Source organism: Pelodiscus sinensis, chromosome 3, assembly GCF_049634645.1.
Source record: "Pelodiscus sinensis isolate JC-2024 chromosome 3, ASM4963464v1, whole genome shotgun sequence".
Taxonomy (NCBI): domain Eukaryota; kingdom Metazoa; phylum Chordata; order Testudines; family Trionychidae; genus Pelodiscus; species Pelodiscus sinensis.
This window is the reverse complement of record NC_134713.1, coordinates 136,625,641-136,646,660: the sequence shown is the minus strand read 5'-3', so window position 1 is coordinate 136,646,660 and position 21,020 is coordinate 136,625,641. Positions and strand designations below refer to the sequence as shown.

At 43.5% G+C, this 21,020-nt stretch overlaps 1 protein-coding gene across 3 annotated transcripts in view; it reads right to left on the bottom strand.

Moving 5' to 3' along the window:
- CRIM1 (cysteine rich transmembrane BMP regulator 1) overlaps positions 1 to 21,020 on the bottom strand; it is a 336,829-nt gene that overhangs the window by 110,753 nt on the left and 205,056 nt on the right. For all 3 annotated transcript variants that reach the window (XM_075924932.1, XM_075924933.1, XM_075924934.1), the window contains 2 exons: positions 17,394 to 17,576; positions 3,806 to 4,003 (listed from right to left, as the gene is read on the bottom strand). In XM_075924932.1, the coding sequence (XP_075781047.1) occupies positions 3,806 to 4,003; positions 17,394 to 17,576 (381 nt within the window). The remainder of the gene's footprint in view (positions 1 to 3,805; positions 4,004 to 17,393; positions 17,577 to 21,020) is intronic.

Below are 21,020 nucleotides of genomic sequence, written 5' to 3'. Positions count from 1 at the left end.
AAAAGAGAGAAGTGGTACTATTAATCCACAATTTAAAACACCTCGGCTACGTCTACATTGGCACCCCTTTCCGGAAAAGGGATGCTAATGTAGACTTTGGAATAGGCAAATCCACGGGGGATTTAAATATCCCCCGCGGCATTTGCATTAACATGGCTACCGCTTTTTTCCGGCTTGGGGAAAAGCCGGAGAAAAGCGCCAGTCTAGACGTTATTCTCCGGAAAATAAAGCCTTTTCCAGAGGATTTCTTATTCCTACTTATACCAAGCCGGAAAAAAGCGGCAGCCATGTTAATGCAAATGCCACGGGGGATATTTAAATCCCCCGCGGATTTGCCTATTCCAAAGTCTACATTAGCATCCCTTTTCCTATTCCTACTTATACCAAGCCAGAAAAAAGCGGCAGCCATGTTAATGCAAATGCTGCGGGGGATATTTAAAATCCCCTGCGGATTTGCCTATTCCAAAGTCTACATTAGCATCCCTTTTCCGGAAAGGGGTGCCAATGTAGACACAGCCCGCCCCTATGTAAAAACTGATTCTCATAATTTCCAGTCTTATACAAAAGGGCATGCAATAATCGGTTTATAAAATTCATGTTCTAACAACATACTTCTGCTTCATATTGTTCAAGATGAGCAACTGTGATCTAAAACAAATTGACAATATAGAAACCTCCCATTTTCTAGATTTGCAAATCAGCAGATGTTTATACTTTTGCTTCAGTGCCTGTTAATTACAAAATGCTGTTGTAAGCAGGTATTTGCCTGGAGTTAATTTAAAAAAAACAAACTCAGCCAATTATGTAAAAGACACACATTTCGACAAAGAAATGAAAGCTAGCAGCTGAGACAGACCAAATATATATATATATATATATATATATATATATATATATATATATATATATATATATATATATATATCTATCTCCAGGGAAATTAAGGCAGCTAGCTCATTCACATTTTGGCTTGAGTATAAATGTTAAATAAAAAATGGATCCAGGAAGTCAAAAGATAAATATAATGTATTTGAGGAACCTCTTATTTTTAGGGTAAGATTTCATGATTTTGAACCCCCCTCATTTTATTTCCTTCAATTTCAGATAGTGTCTTCATTTTAAAATATATTTTATAATATATAAAAACAGAGAGAAAGAATAATGTTGAAATTTCATACAAATGTTTCCTCTGCTTTAACCCTCTCTATGATGTGTTTAGGTTGGAGAACATTTACTTGCTTCTCTTTTCCTTTTAATGTGGAAAGGGTAAGCTGAAGAGGGACCTTACAATTCCAGTATCAGGAGATGTTGAATTTACGCTCTTCTTTGCTCTGTTTGCTATCTCTTCAGCCACTTAAAATATACCCTTTCTTAGTTAATAAACTTATGTCTGGTTTATACTCAGAATGTTAAATATCGGTTAATTGACTAGTCAAGTAACCTCACGAATTCTTATCAGTTAGTCAACTATTCTATAGTACCCGGGGGCAGGGCCGGCAGCCAGTGCATTCCAGGCTCATTCCCGAGGAGCCCCCAGCCACTCTGCGCTGCTGCCTCTGTATCAGCAGTGTGGGGTGGCAGCAGCCCCTGTCCGGGGAAGGGTGGAGGGTTTGCGCTGGAGCTAATCTGTGCTGCCTGGCCACCTGGCTCCTAATGCACTTCAAATGCAGAGCCACAGTGGGTGTAGGTCCCAGACCCAGCGTGAGCTGGAACTGAGCCAGGCTGTCTGCTCACCTGGCTCCTAATACACTTTAAACGAAGAGGACTAAGCCTGCTAAAAACTTTACTGGCGGGAGGTGGGAGGGGAGGTTTAACCTATAAGCTTTTGCTTATCAGTTAATCGACTACACATTACATCCCTAGTTTATACTATAACTCAGTTTACGATCAGTATACTACTGGGCTAAGCACCGATATTTTTCCACAGACCACACACTGAGGAGTAATTCCACATCCATTACAGAAAAGCACTGATTGTAGTAAATACCACTATCATGCTTAGTGAGTTCCTTTACTGGTTTCATAAGATTAATATACAACTAAATCTCTGAGGCTTGCACAATACATTCTTATTGGAGTTCAGACAGTTGTTGGAAACACTGGCTTCAACTCAAATACAGAATATTTTGTGGAAACGTTCAATGATCAAAGTTTTTAAAGCTCTCTGTTATTCAGAGCCTAATCCATAATTGATTGAAGACATTGGAAAGACTCCCATTGAATTTAATGAGATTTGTATGAACCACCGAGTGAACTCTTAAATATATATGTGTATGAGGTAACAGAGGCATACCAGAGGCAGCTTAAAGTGAGGAACATCAATTGAGTTTACATATTTTATTAACAAAATAGTATATTTTTAGAATTATGTACAGCAAAACAAAAAACACCTCAATCTATACATTCATTTTTCATCAAGGAAATCCTAATTCATGCAGGGGTTTACATAATGCTGGTTAATATTTTTTGCTTGAAAAAGTTTTCATCCTATTTTTGGCAATATTTGTAAGGATGGATATGTTAATTAAAGCATTTTGATTTTCTTAACATTTTCTTATTTTCTAACTAACCTCTTTCCATTTTGTTGAAAGTTCATTGTATTTTATTTGTACTTGTTTATCTTTTCCATTGTCAATATTAATTGACCAACTTAATCAAATGTTAAGATTAAAAAACTTTTCAAAAATATCTCAAAATAAAAGTAAATTTGAAAGTGAAAAATATTTAACAAATATTCTATTAAAATTTTGGAAAATAAAATACAAGTTGGTTTTGAAAATCAGCAGAATGAAATTAGCTCTGTGAACTTTTCCTCACCATCCCAAACATATTCTAGTTTTGAGGGAGCTCAATTCAGCTGAATTTTGTATTTCCTTTAACAACCTCACCATGCAAAATAATACACTATAAATATTGCCAATAAGATACACGTTCCTCAACTTTCAAAAGGCTCCTTTGAAAATGCTAGCCTATGAATAGCCTCAACATAATGTTAAGCATCTGCTTAAGTCTTTGCAGGGTCAAGGAAAAAATAAATGTATCTCTGCCACCATTTCCTCCTATGAAACATGAAATTTTCTAATTTCTACTGTTTAACACATATTTTTCTACATATTTTCCCAAAACACGATTTAATAACATTTCTTGATAAGAAACGTAACTTCTCATAAGAAGTTATGCAAATTTTCATTATGTTAAAGCTGAACAGTTACATATCGGAGATGATTGCATTATGTAAGCTCCTATGAACATATGAGGAGAAAAGGGAGTTCTGAATCTTCCAGATGTCATAAAAATATCAACTTTTAAAAACAATGTCTTCTATAACATTGCTTGGAGTCTTATTGAAACAAGAGGTATGGGGAATTTCTAATCATGTTGTTCATACTTTTAAGGATGCTGAGGTGTTACAAAAACCTAAACAAGGATCATGTGACTAGCAGAACCCCGAGAGTATCTGCTAACTGACATCTGGGGCTTATCTTCATCAGAAAATAGGTGATAGAATTTCTAATGAGTCAGTTACCTGTCACATGACTGACCTGTCACTATAAACTGGGGCAAAATTGTGCTCAGAAATGCCAGTTAATTGAGATAAAACAATGCCTGGACTAGAACTAATCAGAAATAGCTAGCATGAGTGTCTAGCAGAATTGTCCTGAACTACAAGTCAGTAATGGTCCGCATCAGCTAACTCATCTAATCCCCATTATGATTCAAAACAATAAGGTTACTCATGAAGACAAACGGTTACAGGCTAAAAGGCTTCTACTGGGAAACAGCATTTGAAGTGAATATATCTTACCTTCACACACTGGGCAGCATTCTCCGGGTACTTTAACAGGATTCAGGCAACTCTGTCCACAGGCTGTTGCAACACAGTGGGGATCTCCATTGATACACTGACAGAAAGTGCAGTCATCTTCTCTCCAGCGATCTCCATGTGCTTGGATCTGACCATTGGCATAGCAGCCAGCAGGGTTATTAACTGGATATACTGGATCTAAATCAAGATAAATTATAGTAAGAGGAGATAGGTTATTCTCTGTGTCACACCTGGAAGATATTTATAAATGTGCAATTTGATAACACTGTTATGGAGGCTGTCCTCGAAATCCTCTTCCCTTTCTGGAAAAGAACCCAACATGTTCCCAGGGGCTTGGTACTCAGGCAGACAATGGGTCTGGAGACTCAGGTTACTCTTCTATATAGGTATAAATAAAAAAGTGAGTCCTTTTCTTTCAGGAGCTGACCTTGCCACTATGGATCCATGCTTTAGACATCTTTAGATGTGGCTACTTTAACATATGCTGCATTTTACAACTCTTTGGAAATTCATCTGGCACAAAATACAGGAACCTGATTGGAAAGGCTGTTTATTACAGGAATCAAATTGGTCCAGGATGCAAACAAACTGTTCTACATTTCCAATTGAATTTTCAAGTATTGGTATTTAAACTATGCAACACCTCAAATGGGCTGGATCATGGTTACCTCAGAAACCAATTCTCTTCGGGTATGTCTACATTAGCCCCCTAGTTTGAACTAGGGAGGCTAATGTAGGCATTCAAAGTTGCAAATCAAGCCCGGGATTTAAATATCCCGCGCTTGATTTGCATCTTCCCGGCCGGTTGCCATTTTTTGAAATTTACAAGTCTGGACTAACTGCCCACGTCTACACGCAGCAGGGACTCGGTAGTTCGAAATAAAGCCCGAGTTCGAACTACCTGTTAAACCTCATTCCAGGAGGAATAACAGGTAGTTCAAACTAGGGCTTTATTTCGAACTACTGGGTCCCTGACGTGTGTAGATACAGGCTGTTAGTCCAGACTTGTAAATTTCAAAAAATGGCGACCGGCCGGGAAGATGCAAATCAAGCGCGGGATATTTAAATCCCGGGCTTGATTTGCAACTTTGAATGCCTACATTAGCCTTCCTAGTTTGAACTAGGGGGCTAGTGTAGACAAACCATTCCATATGATACCATGAAATGTGAGATCTAGTTCAGGCCTTATTTTGACAGACAATATGAATTTCGATAGTGCTAGCTCCATCTCATTAGTTTAACATAACTGAAAATAACAGTTAATGCTTTTTAAGAACGTTTTTCAGTAATGTTAAACTAGCTTGACTGAGCTCATACGATGGAACCCACACCTTTTTGGTATTGATTTCTGCATCTGTGCAGAGTCTTAGATTTAATCACAGAAGGCTGTAGACAGGGCATTCTTCATGACAGCTTCCCGATTATGGAAACTGCTATCTCCCGGAGGGCCCAACTCCATGATCTTCAAGTCACACTGCAAGGACAGTTTGTTCTACCATTTTTTCTGGAACAGAGAAATGACTGTCACTGATGAAGCTGCATACACAAATTGGAGTTGGTGGTATTGGGATGCATCTATTTTTGTTACCTGGTTTGAACTGCAATTGTTTTTATAAAGTCTGTATATGCCCAAAATGTTAGATGGATGTATATTTTAAATCAAATAAAAACCAATACTTCGGGTCTCCTGGCCTCTGGTGATCCCAGCACAATGCCTGAATCAAATCTTAAATTCAAATATAACAACAAATTATTGAAGTGGCAATCAGGGGTGCTGCAGATCCAACTTGGTGTCAGAAGGCCCATGGTAAATCTAAGACTGCTTACAGCCTAGTAACAAGTATCAAAAAGTGTGCACTTATCAAGAACACAATCATAGAATAAATGCCCATTAGTGCAATTACAATTTAAAACATTTGTTAGAAGAGTGCAGGTTAGAATGCATAATATAGTTCTGCAGTTATGAGGGGAATATCACAATTATAGAAAAAATTAGGAAGTGTCTATTCTACAGTAGTTGCATCTATGCATGTTGCAGACAGTCCCCACAGAAGTAGAAATTCTTAGACTTGTTTCATTACCCCACTGGACATACTCTTCACTTACCTACCACCTCTATGTACTCTAGAAACAAGATTTTTGATGAAACTCCAAGAAATGTCCCAACGTTCTCATTATTGGTGATATCATTTTTTACTTTTTGGGGGTCTTAAAAACAACACTGTTTAATCTTCAAATCGAATGTAAGGGCAGAGGAAAGTGTGTGTTGTAGGGATTTTTGCACAAACTTTTCAGTATAGCCAATTTAGACACGTTCATCTGAAAATATAGGCAATGACTGTGGGCGCTCCAGAGCTGAAGTGCCCAGGACCCACCCTGCTGGTTAGCTGCCCTCACTCTCCATGCTTCCCAGCTGTTCAGTGGCATGCAGGAGTATCTGGAGGGGTGGGAGGAAAAGAATACGACAGGAAGTGGCAGAGTGAGGGCAGAGTGCACTTGGTGATAGAAGCAGAACAGGGCAGGAAGACATGGGGTGAAGCAGCAATGGGAAGCAATAGAGTGGAAGTAGGGTCAGGGTTGAGTAAGGAGTCCAGCATCCCCTGAGAAAACAGAAAGTCAGTGCCTCTGACTGCAAAACGTTTTTGTTCATAAACATACAATGAAGAGAAAGCAGGGTTATAACAAACAATTTTGCACCTTTAACTAAACTGAAGTGGATACAGGCTGAACCTTTCTAGTCCGGAACTCCCTAGGCCAGCATGATTTTAATTAGCCAGATGTCCTCTTATCATGGGTGTGGCCACATTTCACGTGATCCCATAAAGTTTCTTTATAGTCACCAGTCCTGGCTCTCAGTGTTTTGGCTGTTATTTAGCTCTCATTTACCCCTACATGTCTTCTAAGAGCCCAATTATCAGTGAAACTGCTGGTAATGCTGCTAGACAATATTGACCTCCCGTGGTCTCTGGTTTGGTATGGATCAGGTCCTGAGGGTGCTGGACCAGAGAGGTTCAACCTGTACTAGAAAATGAAAGTATTAAAAACCTCATGTCAAGAGACTTTCAATTCCAGATTACAGGCAGTCCCCGGGTTACGTACAAGATAGGGACTGTAGGTTTGTTCTTAAGTTGAATTTGTATGCAAGTCGGAACTGGTACATATTGTAGGGGAAACTCTAGCCAAACATTTCTCCAGAGCTCAGTTTTATTCTCCCACACCTCACTTCCCTCAGTCCTTTATTCTCAAGCTGAGGTGTCTGCTGAGAAAAGCCGCTCCGCGTCTCCCTGGTCTGCTGGGAGGGGCGCTAGCTTCGTGGCTCCCTGGTCTGCTGGGGGAAAGCAGCTAGTGTGGGGTTGCCTCACCCCGTTTGTAAGTAGGGATCCGATGTAAGTCGGATCCGTGTAACCTGGGGACTGCCTGTATTCTAATTTATATTCTATGTTGGCTTATTAAACAAACTTTTATACTTAAGGAACTTATTGTCTCTTTTTATGTACTTTTGTACATTATTATGTATACATAAGTAACAAACTAAATGCATTTTATTTTCAAACTGCGGAAAGGCCAGGAATTTACACTGGTGATACAAATTCATCCCATAAACCATCTGGTTATGTTGTTATTAACAGCTGGTGACATTACAATATAAAGTAAGCCTTCCCCTACACCCTTTGGGACTTAGCATTTATATCAGCTTGCATGCTTAGTGCCTTTTGCAGAAAAATCCCTTTTTACTTTTTCTTCTCTCCCCACCAATTTTGCATATACAGAGACATACATGCTACAAACATTACTTTGCAATACAGGCAGTCCCCGACTTACGCGGATCCGACTTATGTCGGATCCGCACTTACGAACGGGGCTTTCTCGCCCCGGAAGTCGGGGCGAGAAAGCCCCGTTCGTAAGCTGCCCCGGTGCCCCTGGTCTGCTGGAGACCGTCTCCAGCAGACCAGGGGCACCGGGCGGGTTCCCGCACCTCTGAGGCTTTGCCAGAGCAAAGCCTCAGAGGCGCGGGGAACCGCCGCTGCTGCCGCTTCAATCTGGGTGCCTATGGTCTGCTGGGGACCGTCCCCAGCAGACCACAGGCTCCCGGACTGAAGCCGCAGCCGCAGGGGGGTCCCGCGCCTCTGAGGCTTTGCCAGAGCAAAGCCTCAGAGGCGCGGGGAACCGCCGCTGCTGCCGCTTCAATCTGGGTGCCTGTGGTCTGCTGGGGACCGTCCCCAGCAGACCACAGGCTCCCGGACTGAAGCCGCAGCCGCGGGGGGGTCCCGCGCCTCTGAGGCTTTGCCAGAGCAAAGCCTCAGAGGCGCGGGGAACCGCCGCTGCTGCCGCTTCAATCTGGGTGCCTGTGGTCTGCTGGGGACCGTCCCCAGCAGACCACAGGCTCCCGGACTGAAGCCGCAGCCGCGGGGGGGTCCCGCGCCTCTGAGGCTTTGCCAGAGCAAAGCCTCAGAGGCGCGGGGAACCGCCGCTGCTGCCGCTTCAATCTGGGTGCCTGTGGTCTGCTGGGGACCGTCCCCAGCAGACCACAGGCTCCCGGACTGAAGCCGCAGCCGCGGCGGGGTCCCTCGCCTCTGAGGCTTTGCCAGAGCAAAGCCTCAGAGGCTCTGCTCCCCGTGTCCCTGGTCTACTGGGGAGGGGGGGGGGGGCAGCTAGTGTGCTCCCCCCCCCCCCAGCAGACCAGGCTTTTGTTTTGGACTCTGGGGCAGAGCAGCTGGGGCGCTGCCGATTGGTCCTGCAGCGCCCACTCTGGGCACTACTGGACCAACCCGGCAGCACCCCAGCTGCTCTGCCCCAGGTCCTGATTCAGCCGCTGCTGGTCAGTTTCAGCAGCGGCTGAATCAGGACGCCTGGGGCAGAGCAGATGGGGTGCTGCTAGGTTGGTCCAGTAGCACCCAGGAGCGGCGCTACTGGAGCAACCCAGCAGCACCCCAGCTGCTCTGCCCCAGGCGTCCCCAAGTCAGCTTCTGCTGAAACCGACCAGCGCTGACTACAGGAAGCCCCAGGCAGAGTTGCTCTGCCCCGGGCTTCCTGGAATCAGCTGCTGATCAGTTTCAGCAGCAGCTGACTTGGGGACGCCTGGGGTTCTTAAGTTGATTCTGTATGTAAGTCAGAACTGGCGGTCAGTTTCAGCAGTGTCTGAATCTGGACGCCAGTTCCGACTTACATACAGATTCAACTTAAGAACAAACCTACAGTCCCTATCTTGTACGTAACCCGGGGACTGCCTGTATCAGGTCAAGTTCAAAGATTACAGTTATTTGCATTACTCTGTACAACACAGTTTAAACTGTTGGAATTTAAAACTCCAAAAACCTGCTTCCTTGTAACTCAAGATAATGAACTACATGTGACTCTGGCCATGTTATTGTAATTATCATGCTTATGTTTGGGAATAATTCCTATTCGTACCATCTTCAACATCCCAGAAAATGAATAATGCTACATTCGCTTTCCCACGATTAGGAAGAAAATATGTTTTGATCTTCAGGAATGTACAAAACCCATCCAAATTTAGCAATGATTCTCATATATTTTTGACCACAAACGCAAAAAGGAAGCATATGAATCTCCATTACAAACTTTTATATTGGGGTATGTCTACACATCAAAGTTATTTCAAAATAACTTTCCTAGTATCTACACAAGCCAACCACTACTTCAAAATTAAATCGAAATAGCGGAGGGATTATTTTGAAATTGGGAAACCTCATTCCTAATTATGAAATTGCTATTTCGAAATAAGTGCTGTGTAGACACTTATTTCGAAATAGGGGGCCTCCAGCCTTCTCAGGGTGCCCTGTGGCCTCAACCAAAAACACTACTCTCCCTCCCTTCCCTCCTCCCCGGAGCTCTTAAAGGGGTTGACTCTGACCACAGTGCCTGTGCCAGCTCCAAGCCTGCCAGCCCAGAGCCAGCAGTCACTGCCCGACCCAGTGGCCCCAAACCATGAGCTAGCAAGCCACTGGCAGCCAGCCCTCCACCACTTCCCAGGAGCAGTCTGCCAGCTCCCAGGAGCCTGACAGGGCCCAGAGAAGGCGGATGGCAGCGTGGAGATCATGGACCTTATTCAGTTTGGGGGGATGCCCCAACGTCCATGATCTTCGCACTAGACGGGGGGGAACGCAGCCGTCTATGGCAGGATAGCTGCCAGCCTGGCCCCCAAAGGCCACATGCAAACCCAGGAACCGGTCTGCATGAAAATCAAGTTGGTCCAGTGAGACCCCCAATCCTGAGCCCTGAGCTTCCCCTCCCCCTTCATCCCCTTGCTTCCTCCTTCCAGGTTTCCTCCTCCCCTCTCCCGCCTCCTTTCTCCAGTCTCACCAGAGTTTCATCCCAACCCCCCAGTTTTGTTAAATAAATACATGTATTTTATTTGACATCAGGAAGGGTATGTCTACACTACAAAGTTAATTCGAACTAACAGACGTTAGTTCGAATTAACTTTGATAGGCGCTACACATGCAAACCGCTAGTTCGAATTAACTAGTTCGAATTAAGGGCTGTGTAGCCACTTAATTCGAACTAGTGGGAGGCTAGCCCTCCCCAGCTTTCCCTGGTGGCCACTCTGGGCACCACCAGGGAAACTCTTCTGCGCCCCTCCCGGCCCCGGACCCCTAAAAGGGGCACGGGCTGGCTACGGTGCCTGTGCCAGGTGCAAGCCTGCCAGCACCCAGCCAGCAGACCCTGCACCTGGCACGGCTCGAGCCAGCCACCCGCTGCCACCCAGCCCTCCGCCTCTTCCCGGGACCAGGCTGGCGGCTCCCGGGAGCCTGCCTGGGTCTGCAAGAGGCGGGCGCCCACCTGGGCTAGTGCAGACATCATGGACCTCATCCACGACCTCCGCACTAGGCACAGGAAAGTGGCCGTCTAGGGCAGGAGAGCTGCTAGCCTGGCCACCCAGGAGCAGGTTGGCATGAAAATCAAGGTGGTCCACTGAGACCCCAGACCCTGAGCCCTGAGCTTAGAATGGCCATACTGGGTCAGACCAAAGGTCCATCTAGCCCAGTAGCCTGTCTGCCGACAGCGGCAAACCCTAGGGACCCTGGAGGCGATGGACTGACGACAGTGACCAAGCCATTTGTCTCGTGCCATCCCTCTCCAGCCTTCCACAAACTTTGGGCAGGGACACCACTCCTACCCCCTGGCTAATACCACTCCATGGACCCAACCTCCATCACTTTCTCTCACTTCTCTTTAAACTCTGTTCTAGTTCTGGCCTTCACAGCCTCCTGCAGCAAGGAGTTCCACAGCTTGACTCTTTGCTTTGTGAAGAACAACTTTCTGTTACTAGTTTGAAGCCTGCTACCCATTCCTTTCCTTTGGTGTCCTCTAGTCCTTCTATTATGGGAACTAATGAAGAACTTTTCTGTATGCACCCTCTCCACCCCACTCATGCTTTTATAGACCTCTCTCATATCCCCCCTCCATCTCCTCTTTTCTAAGCTGAAAAGTCCTAGTCTCTTTAGCCTCTCTTCATATGGGACCTGTTCCAAACCCCTCATCATTGTAGTTGCCCTCCCCTCTCCCACCCTCTCTATTCCCCTCTCCCACCTCCTTTTCCCAGTCTCCTCCAGTTTTGTTCAATAAAGAGAGATTCTATTTTTGAACACACGTGTCCTTTATTTTGTACATCAGGAAGGGGGGCTAGGGAGGGGTAAGTGGAAGAAGGTGAGGGAGGAATGGAATACGAGCTCCCGATGGGGAGGACTGGGGTGGCTCTGCGGGCTTCTGGGGGTGGAACCTCTTCTGCAGCCCCCCGATTGCCTCCTCTCCCCAGATGGCAGCCTGCGGCAAGTGCAGCCGGTCTGAGTGCTGTGATGTGCCCAGTGTGGGTACTCCGGGCAATCCAAGCCAGGACTGCTTTGCAAGCAGGGCACCCCTGAGAACTGTCTGTCCGGGGTGGGGGTCGGGTCCCTTTAAGCACAGCCCTCGGCTAGCCTGAGACAGCAGCTCCACGCTCTAAGTCCTAACCTGATGCCCTGCCGGCACTGCTTCCGGCCATCCTTAACCCCGGTTCAGGGTCCACTCAATGTGGACATGCTAGTTCGAATTAGCAAAACGCTAATTCGAACTATTTTCTAGGTCTAGATGCACTAGTTCGAATTAGCTTAGTTCGAATTAACTAATTCGAATTAAGTTAGTTCGAATTAGTGCTGTAGTGTAGACATACCCGAAGGGGGGTTAGGGAGGGGTAAGTGGAAAGACGTGAGGGAGGAATGAGGCACAAGCCCCCAGTGGAGGCTCTTAGTGCGCCTCAGGGTGGAAGCTCTCCCGCAGGGCCTCCTGGATAGTGACAGCCCACCGACAGACCTCCCAGATGGAAGCCTGCAGAAAGTGCAGCCAGGCTCACAGCAACGCGTCCATGAGAAACACCAGAGTGCCCGGGGGCAGCTCTGGCTCCATATGTTGCAGAGTGCTGTGGTGGCCGTCATCGGCAACCAGAGAACGCAGAGACAAAATGCTTTGCTGTCCTTCATCGAGGTACACAAGCAAACAGTAAAAGCTGAGAACTGGCTCTCCTGGGGGGGAAGGGGCGGGAGAGGAGGAGGAGGTTTGGTCCCTTTAAGCACAGGCCTCAGATAGCCTCAGGCAACAGCCACACAAAGTAACTCCGTACCCGATGCCCTGCCAGACCTGGTTCCGGCCAGCCTTAAACGTGATTCAGCGTCCACTCAGTGTGGACATGCTATTTTGAAATAGCCAAATGTTATTTCGAAATGCATTTTGTGTGTAGACATGTTATTTCAAAATATTTTATTTCGAAATGACGCTGTACTGTAGACGTATCCTTTGTTATAAAAAAGAAAGCAGTAATTCTAGATTACAAAACAAGTGATAACTCAAACTAGCTCTATATTAGACATATAACCAACATTTTAATAATTAGTACAAGCGACTAGTAAAAGGAGCACATCTCAATATGTGCACAAACACACTTTCCTCTACCCTTACTTAAATTCCATTTGAAGAGAAAACAAGTGTTATTTTTAAGAACAAAAAAAAAGTCAAAAATAGTGATATCACCAATAATGAGAAAGTTGGGACATTTCTTGGAGGTTCATCAACTGCCCTTGTAAAGATACCAAGAGCTGTATTCAAAACACTAAATACCTTGTTTCCATTACAGAGAGATGCTCTGCAGCTTCACAAAGCTTGAGCTGTAGATGGAAGAGAGTAACAATAGCCCTTTGAGCAGACAGCGGTTCTGGGAATGAGGAGACCATGACTTCTATTCGCAGGTATTCCACTTTCCATTATTAATTCTAGGGATGTTAAAATGTATTTATTTAGGTAAACGTGTAACCACTGAAAGTTTCAGCAGTTACACATTTGCCTGTGAAGGGAGGCAGCTTAAAAGTTGGTTCCCTGCATGTACTGGCTCCTGCCTCCCCCCCTGCACTGCTGCCTCTATATCAGGGGAAGGCATGGCATGCACAGGGAGCTGGCCTAAAAGCCAGCTTCATGACATACCATCTCCTGTCTGCTCCAGCCCCCTGACACACACTACTGCCTTTGATACATCTCTATTTCTATGCCCTTCCTACCCCTCATTACTGAACAAGCTTCAGACCCCTACATTAGGTGACAATAGAATATATATATAAAATGTGGAGAATATTCAAAAAAGGAGGTTTTAGGGTGAGCACTTCTGGCAGAATAAAGAACAGAACCTTCTCCCTAACATGGTATGTGCAAATCCTACTAACATGCAGAATGAATGTGCCAAATCTAGGGTGACCATACGTCCCTATGCAGAATATGGGACACCTGGGAAAATTAATCATATTCAAACAAGTTCAATGGCAATCAATCAGAAGTATGCAGTACAAACATTCCAGTTAACATCGACTTAACTGAGCTTCTGTGGGGAGCTCTCTCTCTCTCTCTGACAAACTGTGCCCAGTGCTCTCCACCTCCCATGACTGATTGAGCTCCCACGATAGACCCTAGTACCTTGCCCAACTACTACTATTGCAGAAGCTTAATTCAAGGGGAAACGTGGCCACTGTTACATCCTTTCCAGGAGTGTAATATACTGGGCTTCTTCTATGACATCCACAACAATATTCATTTCTAAATGATCACTGAAGGAACAATCTCTACTTTTCTCTTGTTCTAAATAGTCTATGCTGTAAAAGATTATTAAATGTGATGTGGGGTGATGAGGGCCTCTCAGTGCTCTTGCATTTTTGTAAAAGCTAGTCATGGTCCAGCCTATAGAGTTTAGTGAGAAGAGAGGTATCTTATTCTTTTCCAATGAGTCTGACTTGTACTAGTTAGGAGTAAGATAATTAAAAAATGATTTAGAGCCCTCACAAGTTTAAAGAACATTAATTGCCAAAATAAGACCTCAAAAGTTAAGAATAACCAGAATTAAGGTAATCTTTGCAGCCTTAATTTTGCTTACTTGTACTTTTGCATTATGATAGTATTGGCCTTTGGCCATCATTGTATAAAAAGTTTGTGGCACACTCAGTTATAGGGGTTAGCTGCCTTGAGTTTCCAGTCCGGTGCCTCAACTGTTGTGAGCTTAGAAGTAAAGGGAAAGAGCATGGAGGAGCCATGGAAAACACAATTAAAATCATCAGGAAAATGTAAGCAGACACAATAAGCCACTGCACCAAGAAAGAAAACACAGAGGAAAAGATAAGAAAGGCCATAAAAAATCCGAAGCATTCAAAACAGAAGCAGAAGGAAAGAGAAAAAAATACAACCAATGATGTGTAATATTTGCACCAAATCAAAAATTAAGTCTTTAACTATTGTCTTTCGAACTTCTGTTAAACATACACCACTTCAGAAATTCAAAAAGAAAAATGTTGCCATACAATCAGTGGAGACTGCTAATTGCCATTTGGACAGAATTTGATATATTTGGGTTATAAGAGGCTTTATACCCAATTGCAACAGAGTGCTGGAAATCAGCAATTGAACAAGCACTCTGATCAGTGTTTAAAGAATTAGTCACCCCAGAGAGAGCCTGATTAAGGAAATTCCCGATTACCAGATCACAATGGGACCAGGTACTTTGAGCTAATTAGCCTATTAACAAGGTGAACAGATAAAAGGGCACCAGAAGGAAGTGCACAGTGGAGGAGAAGCAAAAGAGAGAAAGGCTAGCTGGGTCTGGTAAAGGGAGCAATGTGGATGGAGAGACTTCTCCCACCTCCACCACCTGGGATGAAAAGATAGTGATGCTGAATGACTGTGTACGCAGTATAACTGCATGAATACGTAAAAGGTACAGAGGGGTAGCCAAGTTAGTCTGTAACAGGAAAAACTTGAAAAACAACAAATAGTCTGGCAGCACCTTAAAGACTAACAAAACTTGTAGATGGTATCACGAGGTTTCGTGATACCTAGGATACCCACGAAAACTCATACCATCTACATGTTTTGTTAATCTTTAAGATGTTGCCAGACTATTAATTGTTTTTCAAGTTTTTCTATGTAAAAGGTAGTAAGGCAGAGCACTATAAATTATCTCCAGGGTGACAGCTATGAGAGGAAGATCAAGGAACTGTATAAGGGCAAAGACAACAGGTGCAGGCATGCCCCACCACACCAAGAGAAGTAGTAAAATTATAATCCTTGAGAGAGCCAATTAGGTAACCTCACCCAAAAGGACACAAATGAGTCAAAAGGGATGTACAGAAGAAGGGAACAAATATTTTGTTTGCCAGATACTGAAAGGCAGAGACCATACTTCCCTGAAATGGGGACATGGGAAACCATACCAGAAAAGGAGGTATATAAAAAGCAAGCCAGACCAACATCAGACAGCCAGACAAATGAAGAAAGAGCCTGATGTATGACACAAGGCCAAATTAAAAAACTAAACTAAACACCTTAGACTAAAAACAAGATCTAGACACAAGGTTCAGTTAACTATTTCTACTTAAGTAACACCAACAGCAACAATTTAACTTTTATAGCCCCCCCTTTTAAAAAAAAAAGATCTTAATGTATCTTAGAAATGGTACCAAATTTATCACCACTAGTGAGAGGTAGAAAACTGTAAAATAATAATAATAATAATAATAAATAAATCCTTATTTACAGATAGAAAGATAGAGTCACAGAAAGTTTAAGGCACTTATCCAATATCACACAATGATTCTGCAGCTGAGCTAGGAACAGAACCCAGACTTTGACTGTTAAGCAGTAATACAGACCTGTCCTAAGTCAACCTAACTTGCATAATTCAGGAGTGTGAACAAGATACCCGCTGAGGAACACAAGTTATAGCGATCTAAGAGCAGTCCACACTGGCGCTATGTCAGTGAGAGATGCTCTCCCATCGGCACACAGTGCCTTCATCAGATACAGTGCAGCTGTACAAATGTAGACATATCCTTATTCATACAAATGTATATTCATTAATTACAAAAGAAGAACAAAAAACATGACAGTATATATTCCCATCCTACAACCAGGAAAAATCCCTCAAACAAGAAAAACAAATCAACCAGAGCGGGACAAACCAAGGAGTCTTACAGAGTGCTCTGATATTAAACAAACAGGAGTTTCTGTCAAATCAAAGAGAGAAAGTCATCTCTTTGGTGAAGACATTGCCTGTCCCATGATCTGAACATGATTAAATTGAGCATCCTGCTTTATCTCACTTGTTCACAAAAGATTTGAAAGAAACAAGACTCAAATCCCTAAGGGCCTTTACAGAATCAAATTAATACATATTGAACATACTGAACACGTCAGTTAAGGGGCAGGTGCTCCCACTAGGCAATTCATAACTCATCTGGATCACCTTCATTAAAAGTGTAAGGGAAAAAGAACAAGGTTGGAGCTCTCCCCTGGATTCCTGGCCCCAACTCACTCAAGTTTAGGCAGTGTCAGACACCTAAGAGCGGTAGCTGTCTTTGGAAACATGGCTGGCAAATGATGCATCAAATAATTTCGTGCCCCAGTGTTAGTGCAAGCTGGAGGCTAGTGTCTGACTTCCTATAGGATCCTTTTTAGGTCAATGAAACCGTCATTCAGAGTGACTGAGATCACAGCTGCCTGGCAAGCAGAGAAGGCTGTCAAAAAGAGAGACAGAACAACTCATTCTCAGATTGCATTAGACTGGTACCACAAGCATGCTATATGCTTTTTAACTTTGGAAATTAACTGCCATAAATGCAAACAGAGCAATCCATGTTGTTTGCGATGGGAGACAGAGAAAGTCTGAGTGTTTTGTTTTGTTAATGAATGGGAGAGTTTTCCAACAGAGCTGTCCATCTACCTATGTGGATACAGAATCAAGAAGCAGCCTGCACAATACAAGGCTTTCAGGAGTAATTAGGGAATTTTAAATCATTGTGTTTATGCCTGTACCCTGCATGACACAGCTATGGTAGGAGTGGAGACAATGGCAGCCCCGCACCAAACACGGCAGCCATCAATAGTAGAAGATAATTTGGACAAAAAACTGCCATCCTTATATCGCTAAGTCTTAAAAAGAAGGACAAAATGCAACAATGCATACTAGTTATGAGTGCTCCTTACCACTTAGAAAAACGAAAGAGCAGCTGTACTAAGTGATTAATAAGGAAGTAATTACCTTCACAAACTGGACAGCACTCTCCTTCTGGAACATAGTACCTGTCACAGTGCAACTCGCCACACTGGGCCGAGAAACAAATCGAGACGCCACCCTGACATCGACAGAAACGGCAGGCATCCATTCGAAACATGTCACCATCATAATACTCCACACTGTTAAATATGCAAGCTGGCTTCACTTCTGAAAGTAGTAAAAAGAACAAAGTTGATTTTGTAGTTTTAAATAGTTTTGTAAACATAATGAAAGAAGGATTATTCTTCATAAGAATATCTGCCCCAAGCAAAAATACCAAAAATCCATGGCTAAAGGTTGTACTGAAAAAAGGAAATTACTATCTTAAAGAATGTCAATTCCAAATATGGCTACCCATTTATTCCTATTTTTATGACTTTGCAATAAAAGAGTACCCAGTCAACGGCTTTAAAGCTCTTGACAACAACCTTCTTAAAAAACAAACAAATGCCCAACAAGTACTCACAAAAACCAAATAGACTGGTAATGTTTAATTTAATCGTCTCCTAGAAGATTTTCCTTTAGAATCAATGCCACTTCTGCTCATCATCCAACTCATTATAGGCCAGAGAGCCCACCCTGAAGATTAACAAACTCATGCTGCCAGTTAACTAAGTGATACAAAGACAGTGCAAGAAAAAATGTCTTTAAAAAAAAAAAAAGCAATTATTTTTCCTACAGTTTGTGATCTTTCAAACATAGAAAACTAGAAGACTTACCTGGCGTTGCCTAGGTCCTTCGGGGCAGGGGGCTAACAGTGGGGGGAGAGAGGGTGTCAGGATTCAGGGCATGGCCTTGGGAATGTGTGTGTGTGTGTGGGGGGGCAGACAGGGCAGGAGGCTGGGGAAATGGGAGGTGCAGGAGTCAGGGTGGAGAGTTCAATAGGGGCTCAGAGCAGGAGACTAGGAATGTGCGAGAGTGCAAGAGTGAGGGTTGGGGCCAGTGTTCCCTGTAAGTTTTTCCATCCTTTGTCAGGATGAATTTTCCTTTGGGTGGGTTGAAACTTCTTATGTGCAACACCAATATTAAGGTAGTGTGTGGATGTACACCCACCAGTACAAACAAAAACCATAGATATAAATATATATTTTAAATAGTCCGTAGGTGTGGAATAAAAAATATTAAAACAAGGGTTAATTAACAAAGAGCAATCCTTATGATTATTTTATATGAAATCAAATAAACATAAACTGAACACTATCCATTCCTCCAGGCTCTCAGCATTTACAAACACGCACATGGCCCTGCAGCAGGCTTTCCAGAGTGCTGAGCAGGTGCAGGGCAGGCAGGGAGCCTGCTGAGGTTCTCACAGCCAGATCCAGCCTGCAGATCATCTTTTGCCCAGCCCTGGAGTAGACGCCGGAGTCAGCTTTGTCATTTATAGCAGGCAGCAGAAGTAGCTGCTGCTGCTTCTGCTCCTCCAAGAGGGTAAGTGCCCTGTCTCTCCCCCCCCCCCCCCACTTTCCCAGCCGATCGGCTGTGCTCCCTGCCTGCTCGGTGAGCTCTGAACATCTGTGAAGGGCTCAGAAAAGGGCAGTGTGCCCACATGGGCACACAGCTCACAGGGAACATTGCTTGCGGGGTTAGAGGGGACTCGGGGTGGGAGATTCCATCTGGCGGAGCCTTCTGTCTCCCCCTCATCCCCCAGCTATCCAGGCCAACAAGGGGCTTCTGTTTCCTAGCTCTTTAGGTCCTCCATTTAGGAAGAGCTCTTAAATAAACAAACTCACAGACAAACAGATACACATTTCTAAAATATACAGACAGATATTTCATGACCTGTTTCTTCCATGGGAAGACCATTAAATACTATCCACAAGTAGTCCCAGGGCAGCGTGATTAATTATCAACAAAATTCTGCATCTTTATCATTTGAATGTTAACTAGAATTATATTATCCCTCTACAGTGGTGTTGCTCAGTTCTTTCTAGACTTGCTTAGTTATGCATTATCAATACTACCAACTCTGGTGAATTTATCACAACTCTGCTTATGAAAACATGAAAGCCTGTCAACTCAAATTTTCCCAGACAATCCCTTGCAATTCTCTGAAACTCCCCCTCAAGAATGTCTACTTTCCTTTAAAAAGCTAAAATAATAAAATCAAACAACTGTAATCTTTGAAAAAAGTTGGTGGTAAATGTCCTTAACGAAAAAAGCTGGAATAAATATCTCATTATAAATTTACATCATCCCATCATTAGGATTTGTGGCAGTATTTATGTGCAATAATTCTCAAGCCTCTAGTTCGCCATAATGTATTTATTATGGACAAATTAAGATGGAGAGCCAGAATGATTTGAATAGGAAAAGCATTTTCTTTAAATTAAAAATGTACATAAAACATTCAGTTTCAAATAGATCATTATGATGTTCCACTGCCATGATACTGCAGCCACAAATCCAGCATTTATTACAAGTATTACCATAATGGCTACAAGGACCCCAGAGCACGTGCTCCTCCATGAATTGATCTACTTCTTTACTGAACCCAGTTATAATGTTGGTCTTTGCCACATCCTCTGGCAGCAAGTTCTACAGGTTGACTGAACTCTGTGAAGAAGTATTTCCTTCTGTTCATTTTAACCCCCCTGCCTATTCATTTTATTAGGCAGTTCCTGGTTTTTGTTTTATGTGAAAGTCTAATCACGTCCTTATTCATTTTCTTCACGCCATTCAAGATTTTCTAGACTTATATTGCATCCCCACTTAGTCATCTCTTCTCTAGACTGAACAGTCAGGTCTATTAATCTCTCTTCATATGGAGGTTATTACATACCCTTATAATGTTTGCTGTCCTCCTCTGTACTTTTCAATTCTAACATATCTTTTTTGAGATGGGGCAGCCAGAACTGCACATAATATTCAGGCTGTGGGGTGTACCATGGATACAGATATTGGCATCAGCATATTTTAGTTTTACTGTCTAGCAAACTGAACCTTTCCTAATGTTCTGTTAGCTTTTTTGACTGCCACTGCACACTGAAGATATTTTCAGAGAACTATCCACTATCCAAGATTTCTTTCGGGAGTGATAACAGCTAATTTAGACTCCATTCTGTACACATAGATGGGGTTATGTTTTCCACTACAGGCAGTCCCCAGATTACGTACAAGATAGGGACTGTAGGTTTGTTCTTAAGTTGAATCTGTATGTAAGTCGGAACTGGCATCCAGATTCAGCCGCTGCTGAAACTGATCACTTTCAACAGCGGCTGAATCTGGACACCAGTTCCGACTTACATACAGATTCAACTTAAGAACCCCAGGCGTCCCCAAGCCAGCAGACTAGGGAGACGGGGAGCAGCTTTTCTCGCCCCGGAGGAGGCGGGCGGCGGGACCAGACGTCCCGCCGCTCCAGTCCTCCGGGGCGAGAAAATCCCCGTTCGTAACTGCAGATCCGACATAAGTCCAATCCGCGTAACTCGGGGACTGTCTGTACTTTACTTTGCACCTTTCAATACTGAATTTCATTTACCCTTTTGTTGTCCAGTCATCTAGTTTTGTGAGATCTCTCTGTAACTCTTTCCAGTCAGCTTTGGATTTAATTATCCTGAGTAATTTTGTATTGTCTGCAAATGTTGCCACTACTCTGTTCATTCCCCTTTCAAG